The sequence below is a fragment of the Maylandia zebra genome, linkage group LG9, assembly GCF_041146795.1.
Source record: "Maylandia zebra isolate NMK-2024a linkage group LG9, Mzebra_GT3a, whole genome shotgun sequence".
Classification (NCBI taxonomy): Eukaryota; Metazoa; Chordata; class Actinopteri; order Cichliformes; family Cichlidae; genus Maylandia; species Maylandia zebra.
The window spans coordinates 21,796,806-21,812,270 of NC_135175.1; the positions used below are offsets into that span (position 1 = coordinate 21,796,806).

The 15,465-nt window shown below is 41.8% G+C and overlaps 1 protein-coding gene across 1 annotated transcript in view; it reads left to right on the forward strand.

The window, feature by feature from the left end:
• The window catches only part of oxsr1b (oxidative stress responsive kinase 1b), a 43,846-nt gene that overhangs the window by 21,916 nt on the left and 6,465 nt on the right, over positions 1-15,465 (forward strand). Inside the window, exons 4-12 of the mRNA XM_004546755.4 lie at positions 40-181; positions 7,308-7,363; positions 7,591-7,700; positions 8,040-8,141; positions 8,233-8,366; positions 8,667-8,715; positions 10,037-10,102; positions 10,181-10,303; positions 13,073-13,108. Of these exons, the coding sequence (XP_004546812.1) occupies positions 40-181; positions 7,308-7,363; positions 7,591-7,700; positions 8,040-8,141; positions 8,233-8,366; positions 8,667-8,715; positions 10,037-10,102; positions 10,181-10,303; positions 13,073-13,108 (818 nt within the window). The remainder of the gene's footprint in view (positions 1-39; positions 182-7,307; positions 7,364-7,590; positions 7,701-8,039; positions 8,142-8,232; positions 8,367-8,666; positions 8,716-10,036; positions 10,103-10,180; positions 10,304-13,072; positions 13,109-15,465) is intronic.

Consider the following 15,465-nt stretch of genomic DNA (forward strand, 5'->3'; position numbering starts at 1 on the left):
TAAAGTAAAATGAAGAGTTGCAATGTTTTTGCTTTCCAGGCTCAGTGCTGGATGTGATCAAGCATATCATCTCACGAGGGGAGCACAAGACCGGCGTCCTGGATGAGGCCAGCATAGCCACAGTGTTGAGAGATGTTCTTGAGGGCCTGGAGTACCTACACAAGAACGGACAGATCCACAGGTAACCAGGCCTGTTGTGCTTGAGGGTTTATTGAGCAGAAACGCAGCCCCTGATATTCTCTCCTCTGTCGCTAATAGTGTCATGCTAATAATATGCCTGCTTTGCTACCCTAGGACATTATGTTTTTATGCTGGGCAGTTTGTATTTGTATTGAAGCATATGTGTGAATATGTGTGTAACTGCAACATTAAATCACATCATGCTGTCTGCATAGAAGAGATTCCTGTATAAATTTATGGTAGGCCACCAAAACTTTATGTTTTTGACATGCAGATTTAATTATTAGTCCTTAATATTAATGAATACATAAATCAAGCTCAGACGTCTTTCCTTAAAAGCCATGGTAATGGCTGCTCTTACTGGGCTCATTAAAGGTTTTTATAATGGACTATATCAATCACACATGTGTAGTAGAGCTGTTCTGGTTTAAGTTTCTTAAAGAAACAGAAAAACAAACGTAATAAAAAAACAGGCCTAAACTTTGACTTAAAGTATATTAATAAAATTTTAAACAGCCATAGCTGAATTTTGTGTGAGATGATTAAGGGGGTTAAAAATATTAATAAAAAAAAATTAAGGTTGTGCAAATCTGGTAATTGAACTCAATGAAGTCATTTCTCATAATATAACAATATTGCTAGAGCCTGCTATCCTCGTGCTTTGTTTTTGTTTTTTAAACCACAAGTGGCACAAGTTTATGCCCCTTCTCCATCATCATGGATTTCCAAGCTAATGGGCTGTTCAGAGTCTTTGTACACTGCACTGTCTGAGGTAGCTAGGAAGAGAAAACTTAAACTTGCAAATGCTAGTTCTGTTTCCATAAACACGCAGATGGTAACTGATCTCAGAGCATGCTAGTCTTCCCATCGATCTTCCATCAAAGACCAGAGGTTTATCCACAAGGGGCATGAATAAAGAACCAGAAAAAGCTGGTGACATCACAGCTTGCCCAGCTCCAGCCTTTGTAAATCGGACACTGCCATGAAAATGACACATGCTACAGATTCCAGTGGCTCATACTCAAATAGTTAAATTAATAGCCACCAACTGATATAAATACAGATATAAATATAAAAAATATATTTATATCTACATTGATTAAATAGTTTGTTAAAGGTTGCAGCCACCTGCTGGTTGAACCTTCTGTTTTGAGGGGCAGCCAATCAGGAGAAAGTTTTCTAAGTATGGCATATGAGTTGAAATGGTTTCTTTCCCACAGGATAAACAGATATGCTACAATAAGGTCCAGTGCTTTAAGATAAAGAATCATTTTGAACTTGCTTGATTTTGTTTTAAGAAAATGATATGTTAGTGGTTTGTATCAGATTAGTCATCAGATGAGGCATTTGACTGCGCACTAGTAATGGACACATTCACTTCTGAAGGTCAGGGTCATTGTTATGTATATTGTGACGTGGCAATACTTCACCAGTGGGATGCAACAAATGGGGGGGGAAGCAGCAATGATTGCTTTGTGGCTTACCACTTAAGAATGATTGTGAATGAAAATCAGTCTGTTCAATTTAGATGTATCATCTTAGTTTAAAAACTGTGAAGGCGTAATCACTGTGTTTTTAATAGGTGCTGAAAAGCATCTGAAAGCAGACTCACAGCTTTCACAGGCTAATGATGATAAAGAGTTTCTCTATGAATATGCAAGTTAAATGTGTCAATGACAGATTTGCATGCCACAGGAAATACCAAAAGCTCCCCTTTAAGCCAGTTCAAGACCTAGCTAAGTCCCTGCACTCAGGCTGTTATAATGAACTCTAAGCCACCATAATATTTCCTACGTATGTAATATTCATTGCTCACTTATTCACACTCCTCTGTTCTCCCACCGGCATTCGCTTAGCCTTGGTCAGGCTACGTGCGTAAATAATGCATAGCTTTTTGCCATGGATAAGTGCTCAGCAGTAATCAGAGTAGAATGCCAATGAGAAACGGAGAGAGGCTTGTTCGACCATGAGCTCGGATGAGGAATGTATTGTCAACAGCTGTGTAGCTGAACTAATAGACAATGATATCATCAGCTCATTAAGCTGCTAATTAGAAAAATACTCTGTCATATAGAAACTACAGATGGAGGTAAAAGGACTTACAATAAACACTGTTTAAATTAATGTGTTAATTAAAAGAAAACTCCACCGCAGCGGTGCCTCTGCTGCAGGATGCAAGTGTCAACTTTCAGCATAATCTGACAGGGTTATCAGTCAGTGCCAGAGAGGGGAAAATGTTTTTGCCTTTTTTACTGGTGTCTGTTGGAAGGAGACAATATAGAATCGCGACTAGATCGTTAATCCTCCACGTCACTCCAGCCCTGGACTGTGATTTGTGAGAATGAAAATGTAACGTAACTCCAGCGTTGAAAGTTCTTGACGTGAAGAGAGTAAAGGGTGACGAGTTGACGAGCGCTTGCTGATGTAAATATCCACATACGGCCCTGTTTTCACCCCGTGTAAGCTGGATCATATGAGTCGGAGCCTCGGGGCAGGGGTGAGGAAAGAGTCAAGGGGCTGAGGCTTTATGAGACAGGAGGGGAAAACAGAAAGTGTCACATGATACGTTCCATGCAGGCCAGGACTGCAGGAAAGCAATTAGAGTCTTACGACCTGAGCTGTGGGCTGAAGCGGAGACATTTATCACAAGACGGTGAATTGCTTCACCTTCTCATTCACAGCAGTCTGAAAAGTCCCTGATTCAAAGGTGACACTTGTCCTCTAATTTTAACAGCATTCAGTCACCAAACACATAAGAGAAGAATAAAACTTGTGCTTGACTTTTTTCCAAGTTGATTTGTTGGAGTTCAGTAGCTAAAGCCTCCTGGGCAGCAGCGATCTTACTGTTGTGGTGAGCTCTTGGTGTTACGCATCTCTTAAACTTCACTAATGAGGTACATGAGAGGGCTTTGCCGAGCGAATGACTCACTGCGTGGTTTGGGTATGATCAAGTCATGGTGGTCTCTGGTTTGATTTCAAATACAATGTGAAATTCAGGGATATGGAAACGGCAATTAAAGTGGATGCAGAAGAAAAATCATTTTGTTGGGATGATGGTATTCTGGAAAGAGGGGAGGATGGAAAAATCTGCAGAAGACCCACAAGGCACCTAATAAACCTTCTTTTTACTGCCCTGTTAGGGCCACTGTGTGCCTGGCACCGGGATGTAATGTCATAGGAGGTGACCTGGTGGAGATGCAAGGTGCACAGTCTGCCAGATGAGAATGATAAATCTTCTTGACAGTTTCATACCATGGCTGTTCCCACCTGACTATTGCCCGGCTATAATTTCAGCAGGTCATAAATGTGAAAACACCACATGTATCTTGTTCACCATTTAGTATCTTTTGCTCAGATAACACCTTTTAAATTCTGGAAACATTTTAGAATTTGGTTACACTGCATATAAGGGGGCGAAACACTCTACTGAACATATGTCTCGATAACTCTAAGAGTTCATTTTTTTTCTCTTTAAATTTACTCCCCCCACCCCATATCTGCTCCAGTATTTCTTTGAACTTGCATGGTGCATTGTGTCACCAGCTCCTCTCTCCTCCTCCTCCTCCTTTTCCTTTCCTGTGAATCTTAATGACTGGCCACACTCTGCAGCCCCTTTTCTCAGAGCATCACAATCTACTGCAGTGAACCACAGCCTACACAGTTCCTGAATGAATGCAGGAGGTTCAATTAGATCGTCTTCATCACACTTTGTGAATGATGGAGAGCTTCACGCGTTTTTCTTTCACAGCAGAGCGTGTTATAAGTGAAAATCCTCATACAAAATTATTTTCGAGGGATTATTTGTTTTCGGTCAATTTCAACACGCTGAACAGGAGCATGTCACGACTGCAGTGGTGATGATGATGTCATATATGGAAATGTAGATGCTGAAGTCACTCTGAGGACATGAGAGAATCATTGCTAACATTACGGTTTCTTTATAAAAGAAGCATTAAAGTTAGGACTGATGTACCTTGAAAAGAAGCTGTTTTGAGAAACAAAGAGTATTTGTCCATTGGTATCAATACATCAACAGTGTTTTTTTTGTTTCATTTTTTCCCCTGTTTGAAATACCTAAGCAGCTGTATAATATTACAGTCACACAAGGAAAAACGGTGGTTAGTGGTTGGAGAGCTAAATTATTGCAATCATGTGTAATAAACGTGCAGTCTCCTTGCCTTTTGAAATTGTTGCTTTGAAGACAGGGACCAGGTCTGCGATCAGTAACGGTCAGTTGTTGTCTTCAAAGTGACTTTGGTGCATCAATACTGCGATAAACTGGCACTAACACTGACTCAATCTGCTCTTAATTTGCAGTTGAATGTGTTGAAATTGGGAAATTACATGCAATCTGTTTGTGATTAACTATGATAAATTGCAAATTTGTTGTTGTCTGCATGCAGAGAAATCCACATTAACTCCTTACATTCAACCAGAACCTCACAGATTTAAGACAAATTCAAAAATTCTGCAAAATGACATTGCATGGCAAGGCATGGTTGCCCTTGTTTTTATGTAATAACTGGTTGCCACCTGGTTTTATTGAGTCGAGTCCCCTGTTGTAAAGAGACACAATGCAGACGAGTTTGATTCACTGGGACATAATGACTCAGATTGCAACTTCTTGCGGCCCTCAAGTACTTCTTTAAAATTTTCCAATCCTCCAATTTTGAATCCTGATAACTTTTTTCCCTTGTTGCCTCCAGCAGGTTGAAATTTTAATGTCCAGTGAAATGTCAAAACAGTTAGGCGACGTTAATGGCTACATATAATTTAATGTCACGTGGAAAGAACCATTTAAAAAAAAAAAAAAAACTGCTTAAAAACCCACCTTATTTTAATATAAGGAAGTACAAGTAAAAATGTAATCTAATTCAAATAGTTTTTGAACTAAACACCTCTGTTTTGCTTCTTAGGTCAGTCCTGTCTGCTTTAGCTGTAGTCTGTTTTTTAACTCAGATTAGCAAATGTAGCATGCCAATGCAACAGTCAGCATTGCTAGCACCAACATATTTGACTTGTAGCTGTGAACATGTTAGCTTACCAGTGTTTGTATTTTGCTCAGAAGACTATTGTGCCCAAACTACTGGCTGTACACTCTTAGGCTTAGACTTTAATACTAAAAAGAACCTACTAAGAGGGCTAGAATAAATGCTGAATCACAAGCATGAAAAGACACGACTGGACCTTCAGAGAAAGACGGTGACTGTGCAAATGAGGAGAGGTAATCTGAGGATACCTCCAAACCTTCCTTTTAGCTTAGTTGGTCCACTCAGCACCACCTTTCCAGTCCTGTTTTAAATAGCAACATCTAACTATCAGACGTAAAATATTCCTATCCTAATTTCTGAAGTAAAAATGGTCGTCTAAGAAAAAGTAACAAGTGCGGGGAACTATGAGATACTGTGACCTGATGTCACCGAGCTGTTATGTCAGGGCGGCGAAGTGACAGCGGGACAAGCTGGAGAACCACGAGCTCAGACACTTGTATGACAGAAGACATTTCTAACAGTCTGTCTCAAAGCCAGTAGCAAACGCTGTCATGTTCACTTCTCATCCACCCTTTCTGTTCCTCTGCATCTGTGTCCCTACAGTGACTGTTACATAATTGGGCTCCCCTAGATATAAATTCACATTAAAGTATTGAGCACAATCAGCTCTTTCTGCCTCAGCTGTAGCTTAGAGAAGACATTGGTGCAACCAGCATGCTTAGTATCCCAGCCTGCTTCTCGAGAGCTGTTTAATCCATAAAGTCATTTAGCCCTGAAGTAGGGATCCCCATCTTTAACATTCCTAATGTCCTAATATTGTCACGTTCGCTGCCTTCCTTCCCTCTGGTACTCAGCATTTACCCACTCCCTGTCACTACAACATCTTTTGGCTGTGTGGTGTTTTCAGTGAAGCACTCTCACTGAAAGTGGCCTCTACACTCAAGTATTCATCAGCATTTGAACCAAAAATCTAAAGCGTGGCCTACAAACTCTTGGCTCCCTTATGCATGCTTTCTTGGGTAAAACTGTGCACCGAGCTTGTAGCTGCAGGAGAAAAGGCCTGAAGCCAAACTGCCTTCTCTAGTTCCTTGAGTAGTTTTTGATAAACTGGAACCTCTGGACAAATCGGAAAATCTAAAGGTGTAAACGTGCTTCAGCACTCGTCTTGTCTGACTATCTTTCATCAAGAATCATAAGAATCTGTGCAAACACCACATTTCTCTCTGCAGCATTTTCCCCTCCACATATTTGGTATTTGGCTTGTTCTTTTACAGTCTTTCTGGATTGAATTATATTCCTAATTAAGTGGTGAAGAGAGCCTTTGTTTCTTGGAAGCTGTGTCATTCTCATCTCAAACACTGTGCTCTGAAGCCTATTCTATTTTTACATTCATTCAGATGCATTTTAGTTTGCAGGCTGGATCCTACAGCATTCGATTTCCAGGCTTTTTACTGCACTGCCTCCATCTGGTAGCAACATAAACTGCTCCGTGACTCCGATTCTGTCTCCTTTGAATCGTTTGTCTGCTTGCCGATGCAATTTAAAGTGCAGTCTTGGGGTGATTTCTGGAAAGCAAATCTTTCGGGTGTAGTAATCTGTACTTGGCATTCTGTGAGCTTTTAGTGTTACAGTGTTAAAATGTACATTGATTTCCTGAGAGGCTGGACAGCACAGAGCACTAGCTGTGGTCCTCAGTGACACTGCTGCTATCCTTTATTTATTTTTATTTATTTTTTTTATATCCTCGCCTTTCGCTTGACCCTTCGTCATTATCTCTGTTGCTATGACAACTCTGTGTCTGGCTGGTGAGGTGGCAGTATTCGTTCTGTGTGGCAGACAGGCAGTCAGGCAGCCGTCCCTGCTGAATCCTCTTATCGCCACCAGGGGAGGCTGAGCAGGGATGAACAAATTAACCACAGACTGTGTCTGTAATGAAGTCTCTCAACAAAAGAAATGGTGCTAAAATTATAAGAGCTAGTTGCTTGATGATGCCTCCTACAAATTGTAAGTGCTTTTGAACTGAAAGAATTCCTCAATACTCAAATTATTCAGACTTTAAATGTCTTTGCATTTTTGATGTGACAGCTGTGTGAGAAATGTTCGTTTCATATACAAATTCTTGTCTTGTCTTCGCAGAGATCTTAAGGCTGGAAACATTCTCCTCGGGGATGATGGTTCAGTGCAGATTGCAGGTATTTACCCAGAAGGCAACAGCGCCTTTCCTCTGCTGTCATTAGTGATTGGAGTTAATGTGCGGCAGCCTTATTTATTGCTCCCCCGTTCGACATCTGAATGTTTCTCGGTGTATTTATGCACATGAGCTGCAGTCTGTGGAGGGAAACACGCTCTCTCGACAATAACATTATTGACTCGCTGCTTTGGGCTATTTGTCTGTTTGTCTCACTTTCTTTTCATTCAGACTTTGGCGTCAGTGCCTTTCTAGCCACGGGAGGTGACATCACTCGAAATAAAGTGCGCAAGACTTTCGTGGGAACGCCATGCTGGATGGCCCCAGAGGTCATGGAGCAGGTCAGTCCTCGTCTAGGAAGGAAGTAGCCGAGTTTCTTGGAGGCACAAACGGCCAATTGCAAAGCAGATATTTTTGTTTTGACCTAATTTTAGACCGTTTTAGAAATCTGCCATTCTGCTGCACCATCACCAGTAAGGCAGGAGGAATTAAACTAGCAGATTATTATTATTATTATTAAACAGTCTTATCTTGCATTTTATTTTATTTTATTTTATTTATTTTTTTTTTTCTACTGCAGTGCAGAACTAGCTGGAGCTAGTGAGGAGTCTGATGTATCTTTTGACTTGAATGAGGTGATGCGGTACAAAGTTGTAAATCACTGTGTCTTTCTTGAACAGGTGAGGGGTTATGATTTCAAAGCAGATATTTGGAGTTTTGGGATCACGGCCATTGAGCTCGCTTCAGGAGCTGCACCTTATCACAAATACCCACCGATGAAGGTACAGTTTAATATGCCTAACAAGCTAGATTATTACTATTTTACCGTAACGATGAATAGACGTGAGTCAAAGTCTTTCTCGTGTCTTTTAGGTCTTAATGCTGACACTGCAGAATGACCCTCCAAGTCTGGAGACCGGCATCACAGATAAGGAGATGGTAAAGAAATACGGCAAATCCTTCAGGAAGATGATCTCACTGTGTCTACAGAAAGACCCTGAGAAAAGGTGCTTTTATTATAATTTACTTGTATACATTTCTTTTTTAATCAAATGCAATTTTTGCTCATCTGCGGTAATTACAAAATTGATTTACAGTCTGTCAGTTTACACTGAGTAGAGCGGATTTACATGTGAAACAAAGCAACCTGTTACTGGAGTCATACTGAGCAGACTTGTTGTTCCAGCGACATTGTTTCACTAGATAAAAAACCTAGTTGTACAACATTTACAAATTTATTATTGGCAGCCGCAAAGCCGAATCAGTCAGGTTAACAGAACTAATTCAGTGTCGCTGTTCTTTTTCAGGCCAACATCATCAGAGTTGTTGAAGCATAAATTCTTTCAGAAGGCAAAGGTAGGTGTTTGAGCTGCCTCCACAACTTAGACCGAATCTTTTGCACAGTGAGTCAGCAGCATCTCTGCTTCAGGCAGCTCTCGAGGCGGTTGATGAGTAAAGGTCTGTGTCCGCTCTAGTGTTTGTGTGTGAATGGCCTCAGCTCAGACTGTGCTGTTCATGACTGGATGGATTGTTTGTTGCTCGCAACGTTTTCAGTTGATAGAAGCAGGGGGTGTAATTGATGAGTCACAAGATGAAAATAAACCAATAACAGTTTGTGCACTTTGTGTACTTTTTCAACTTGTCAGTGTGTCTGACCCAAGCTGAGATCATTGCAGCCTTACTCTTATTATTGTTATGTTTCTAACAAAGGCAGGGATAAGCGGTCTAACGCCAGTGTATGGCTGCTCAGTACCCAAGCAGCTGGAACAACCAGAATGCTGGCTCAGCAAGTCACACAGCCCAAATACAACCTGGTTGGTTTTCTAGCTGTGATCCCTGTTCGCTGTAATTACTACAGTACCGTGAGTGGACAGAAGAGGGCAGACTTTGTCAGTCTTTTATAGCTGGTGTGCTGTTGAGCATGCAGGAACTACTTTTAAACAGCCATTTATGAATTTCTTTTCTGTTCATCTTGTTAAATGTTATTTGTTGTTATCTTGCAAACAAGGATACTTAACAAACGTGCTGTAACTTCAGTCATCAGTAAGGCATCTTATTGATTGAGGCTTAGTATGAGATTTAAAAAGACTGACTTGACTCTCAGAGTGAGACTTTGATAACTTGGCAGCAAAACGTTGCCCAGTAGAAGTCTTGAACTCATCAATGTAAAATTAGAGGCCCTTATTTTGATGACCTCAGTGGACTCGTGTGCCATGTTACACCGCACTAGTAGGCGGTTGAATCTCCTTTTGCCACCAAAACTTACTCAGTTCTTTGCAGCGTAGATTCAATAAGACAAGAAGCAGTTTAAGAGGTGTACTTAATAAAGTGTGCATATATGATTCAAATCTAGGTCAAGCTGTCATGTTTAAAGTAAAGTAACTGCCCTTTCATGTGCAGTCTGTAACCATGTCAGAAAGACGGTGGATACTTCCCAGCTTTGAATGCACAGTTGTCTTAGTGATACCTCTGGAGTACCTAATGAATTGACCAGTGAGTGTATACAAGGTCATTGGATCCAAGTGTTGCATGTTTTTAAGACGGGTGTGAAAGATTTTGAATTCAGTCCTAAATTTGACCAGAAGTCAGACCGACCAATGATAAGCTTCCGTTTGTCCTCGTCAAACATGTTTGAATAAATACAAATGTTGATGATGGTTTCTTTCTCTCCTGGCAGACACACGAGTATTTACACGAGAAGTTGCTTCAGAGGGCGCCGACAATAACGGAGAGGTCAAAAAGGGTAAGGCAGCAAAGCTTTAAACCCGCTTCTCTACTGCTATGAAGATCAGCTCAGATGTGTTACATGTGAATGCATCAGGTACGTCGAGTGCCAGGCTCCAGCGGTCGGCTGCATAAAACAGAGGACGGCGAATGGGAATGGAGCGACGACGAGCTCGATGAAGAGAGCGAAGAAGGCAAAGCAGCTGCTGCAGCCATACGGGTAAATGGAACTTCCTCCTTTTTTTCCCCCTCACATGCACATATTAACACTTTAGCTGTAGTCCACGTGTTGTGTTGTGTCCTTTGATCACTGTGCTCTGTTTAAATTGTCATTCTGTGCAGTAGCATGTTTGTCCATGTGTCTCACCTATATATATGTGTGTGTGTGTGTGTGTTCTGTCTGATGGCCAAGGAGCAGCAGGTGAAGCCTGTTAGTGCCCCCAGGCGACAAGTGCGCTTCTCCTACCCTCTCGAGCTGCCTGCACCCAGGGTTGTTCACTTGCCACCCTAATACAGATGGCATTCCCCTAACAAGGAAGGACTCTCACATGTTAGCTGGGTTAAGCCTGATGAGGGGAAAAAAAGCTGGATTATAAAGTTTATCTTTAGAGCTGTGATGAAACCGATTAGCAGGTCTCGTTTGAATAGAAAAACAAATCTGCACATAAATAAGCTGTTATCCTTGAGATAATGCTTGGTTTGTTTTTAGCTTTCTGTAACTTTACACCAGTAATTAGCAGACTGCAGGAAAACTTTACTGCTTTGTTTCTGAGCTGAAATCTGGACGTGCTGTAGATCATATGTTTGTAGAATTTGACCCACAAGTCATTCTCATCAGAATCTATTAGTCAGGATTGCAGGTCTGTCTTTAAACAGGGAAAAAAGATATATATTTCACAGGGGAGGAAACCAACTGTAGCTCTCACAGAAGTGTTAGATTTTAATTGGATTCAGAATATCAGTAGCGCTTTGCTTTTGGAGAGCATTATTTAAATCAAAGGCGTGAGAGTTACTGTTCCTGGAAGCCATCTGTATTTTTAATCTGTCTTTTTAAAGTAACTTTCTTTTGTAATTTCTACTGACCAAATCACATTTAATTAAAACAAGGCAGGTAACTTATTAGCCGTGAAAACGATCATTAAGTGCACTAATAACCATCAAGGGAATAAAACAGTGTCTACTCCTTTCTCGCTGCTTTGTAATTGGCTGCTTGATGGCAAACTGAACTTTCACTGGCTCTAAAGCTCGTTATATCTACAGACTCCATGAATTGGGGGTCAGTTATTTAAACTCTGCATATTTTTAATACCAACCTGAAAAACTCCTCTCCACAGCGATGTAATTAAAGATTGTTTGTGCTGTGCAGAGTGGCTTTGTGTGAGTCCGAACACAGAGCAAATGTGATTTCTGGCATCAGTCCAGTCCTTATCATGTCCTCCCAGTGAAGTCTGTTTGTCTTCATTTGGTCTGCAAGGCTTTTGTTTATCGCCACATATTTTTTGGAGTTGGATTAAATATGAGGTTTTCCCCTTTATTATTCACAGGTATGCAGTTTGACTTTTAAAAACGTTTTTTTTAATTAACTTATTCCGCTTCTCTGCTTTGTAAGCACTAAAAAATATAACTGTGAAATATGTTACCACTCGTTTATACCTCAGTCATGTTTCAGTTTAATTTCATGAGGTTTATAGTGATGATGTAATCTTTCTGGGAAATTAAGCTGAGAGGATTTCTGTGGATAACACAGGTACAAATTAATTTATTGCTGGGTGTAGCTGTAATACAAACCGAGATAGCAAAGTGTGGACAAACTTGCCCGAATCCAGACTTTAAATCACTCTGCTCCACTGAGTGGACTGAAAGTTTTTTGTTTGTCTGGTTCAGGCAAAACGGCAGTTTCTAGGTTTAATAAGGAGTGACGGGGAAAATCAAATCCACTCTTCAGTGTCAGACTTGAGGAGTCAATAGAAGTGAGACGTGTGAATGAGAAGGAGTCAGTGAAGCTGCAAGGAACAGAGAGAGAATACCTGGGATCAACAAGAGACGAGTGTCACGGGTGATTTGTGACAGACAGACAGACAGCAAGAGTGAAAGGGAAGGTTTACAAGATGGTAGTGAGACCTGCTATGATATGTGATTTGGAGGCAGTAGCACTGACAAAAAGACAGGGGGCAGAGCTGGGAGCAACCGGGATGGGCAGAATTAGAAATTAGTACATCAGAGGGATGGCTCAGGTTGAGATGAGAAGTTGAGAAGTTGGAGAGGCAAGGCTGAGATGGTTTGATGTGTGCAGAGGAGGGATAGTGGATATGCTGGACATTGCATTGGTTTTCGAAAAGAGGAAGACGACATAAGATTACAGGATGTAGTGAAAGAGGACATGCAGAAGCTTGGTGTGACGGAGGAAGATGCTAGGGATAGGGTGAGATGGAGGCAGATGTGGCAACCCCTAATGGAAGTAGACAAAAGACGACAAGCGTCAAACTGAGGAAGGATACTGAGTGCAAGGAGTTAAATTCTGTGTGATAGGAGGGAGGTTGATGGGTTTCTGTCAGCTTACCTAGAAAACAGAAAAGGCTGTTTTCAGTATGTCTGAGATGGGATTAAAAGTCCTACAACTCATTCCCAAAACCTTGCCTGACTAAAATTTGAACCCACCCTCTCCTTCAGTGTAGTCACTGTTGCTGTTAGAAGTTCTGCTTACTGAAACCAGATAAATCAGCCCTTTTAGCATCAGCCACAATTAGCAAGTATTGTTAGCACTGGTTATTGCTTTTCCCAGTCTAATGATATCTTAAGAAAGTTATAATTAACTGTGCGGACACAAAGGAGGAAAGTAAACGAGTGAGCCTTTTTAATGAGTTTACTTCTTTTGCTTCCAGTGTGATTATTTGCATCCATGTGTGCTTTTATTCTTTTTAATTAATTTAACTCCATCTTGATGAAGTTGTCATCCTGACTGTTGCTTTCTTTTGTCTATTTTTAACAGTCACCAAGAGTGAAGGAGGGATCACAGAATTCGGAGGTGAGTTTAACCATTTTACAGACTCTTTAAATGACCGTAACTCTGTTACCATTTGTGCCGGAGACACAATTCTAACGGTTTCAGAAAGAAGAGAAAGACAAGCTTTAAGGATATTCACTGTATCATGTTAGCTGTTACGTTCCCCTGAGGGGTCTAGGCAGGGAGGGGGGAAGTAACAAAAGTGACCGGGTCAGAAAAAGGAGTCAAGGAGGCAAAAGGGTTAAATTAAAGAGTTTTATTAAAATAGCTCAACTAAAAGAGACTGACAAGCCGCTATCACCATTTAAGAAAACAAACGAAACTCAAATGTTTGTCAATAAAGCACAAAGAAAGTCAAAAAGAGTGCAGCTCACAAGCTGCAAACACAGACACGCAGCTCACTAGCTGAAAACCACACTAATGGCACTCTGGCCCAGAGCTCACCTTTCCCTGGGCTTAAATCTCCTTAATTACTGACGTGAGTCAGCTGTGTAAAAGGGAAAGGTGGCACCTCAGGCAGAAGAGGTAGTGTGACACGCCCACACAGGCACCTTCAGGAGGAGAGAGGCCCTGCTAGGGCCGTAACACCCCCTCCCATAAATACAAACCCATGGTTTGTCAAATTACGATAACCAAAACAACTAATCAAGTCCGTAACCGTCGCATCAACAAATTGCAGGCTTTCCACCTACCAAACCCCATAGCAACGGTTAGGCATTTCCTGCGGCAGCTGCCAATCCCATCTCAGTGGGTTCACAACATTGCTAGAGAGTGGCCCCAGACCCTCAAAACAGTGTCCCATGTGATAGCCAGGGCTTCAAACCATCACATGTGGAGAACCCAGCAGGCAGCTAGCAGGCTTTACTGAAACACAGACATGATTGTTAGCAAGGGGTGCAGGTCTGAGTGGTGGTTTTAAACATGAACTTTCTCCCCGCAAATAATTTTTAGGACCGGAGAAATGGTCAACCAGCGGCAGCTCAGGGTTAATTGACCCCTTACACTGACCACAGGAGCCCCTTACACAACTATGCCCCAAGTGTGGTCCTTTGCTGGGCCTGACAACCTTGTTAGTTTGAGAACCATGAGTGACTGTTTTCAAATCAGGCCTTCTTCCCTTTCGATACGCTTTCCGCTTAAGTTTCACACAACCAGCAACCACATGGCCAGGCTTGTGGCAGAAGAAACACAGTTTTGCTTTGGAACTTGAAACCACCACTTTTTCAGCCTCGTTAGCTGGCTCCCTCCTAGCTCTCCAAGATGTATTGTCGTGAGAAGGGATGTCACATTCTACAGCATTTGTTTTATGAGTTGGGGTAAACTCATCGGCCAGTATGGCAGCCTGCTGTAAAGTGGAAACCCTCTGTTCACTTAAATAAAGAGCAATACACTCAGGAACAGAGTTTTTAAAATCCTCCACAAGCATGAGCTCACGTAACGACCCCAAACTGTTAACCTGGCTTGCAGAGCACCACCTACCAAAAAGCTTTGCCTTCTCCCGAGAAAAGTCAAGGTAGGACTGACCCTGTGCCAACTCCAAACCTCGAAAGTTCTGCCTATAGGCCTCAGGCACAAGTTCATAGGCTTGGAGGAAGGCACTTTTGATCTTTTCATAAACTAGGCTGTCCAGCCTAGACAGACCAGAGCAAGCTTCCTGAGCCTTACCTGTGAATTTACACAGCAACATCACCCCCCACACGTCTTCAGGCCACTGTAATGCAGTTGCTATGCTTTCAAACACACTGAAGAAGCTCTCAACACTGGATTCACAGAAAACGGGAACCAGGTGGATGTTATTGCTTACAAACGAGCTTCTAGACACCTGTGCACTGATGGCTTCATCAGCCATTTTGGGGGCCAGAGAAGGCTTAGCAAACACACCCTAATTAAGACACTACGACACCCGTCTGCCAACTCACTCAGCGACTACTGAACAATTAACAGAAAACTACACAACTTACTTTAACTGACCAACTTACCTCTTGCCACACACACATATTAACAAATACAACTTACCCAGTTCCTAAGCACAACAACCTTTACCTACCTATCTTCTGGAGCGTGCTGGGCTCGAGGCAACTTTAAAGGCAGAACTTCAGCGACCGGAGCCCTGAATTGCCTACCCCCAACAGGGAACTAATCCCCGCCCAGGATTACTCCGAAAATAAAAAAGGCAAAATAACAAAAGAGTGCCCGAAAGAAGAACTTAAAACGAAGCTCAGCTGGACACTCACCTAACTAAACTGGGAAGTTGAATCTCTAAAGGTGAAAAAAAAACCCCAGATAATCAAAAACCAATTCCAACTCAAAACTCCCTTTTCAACAATCCCGGACGAGCCCCCACTTATGTTACGACCCGGCTCAAAAGCCGCAACATA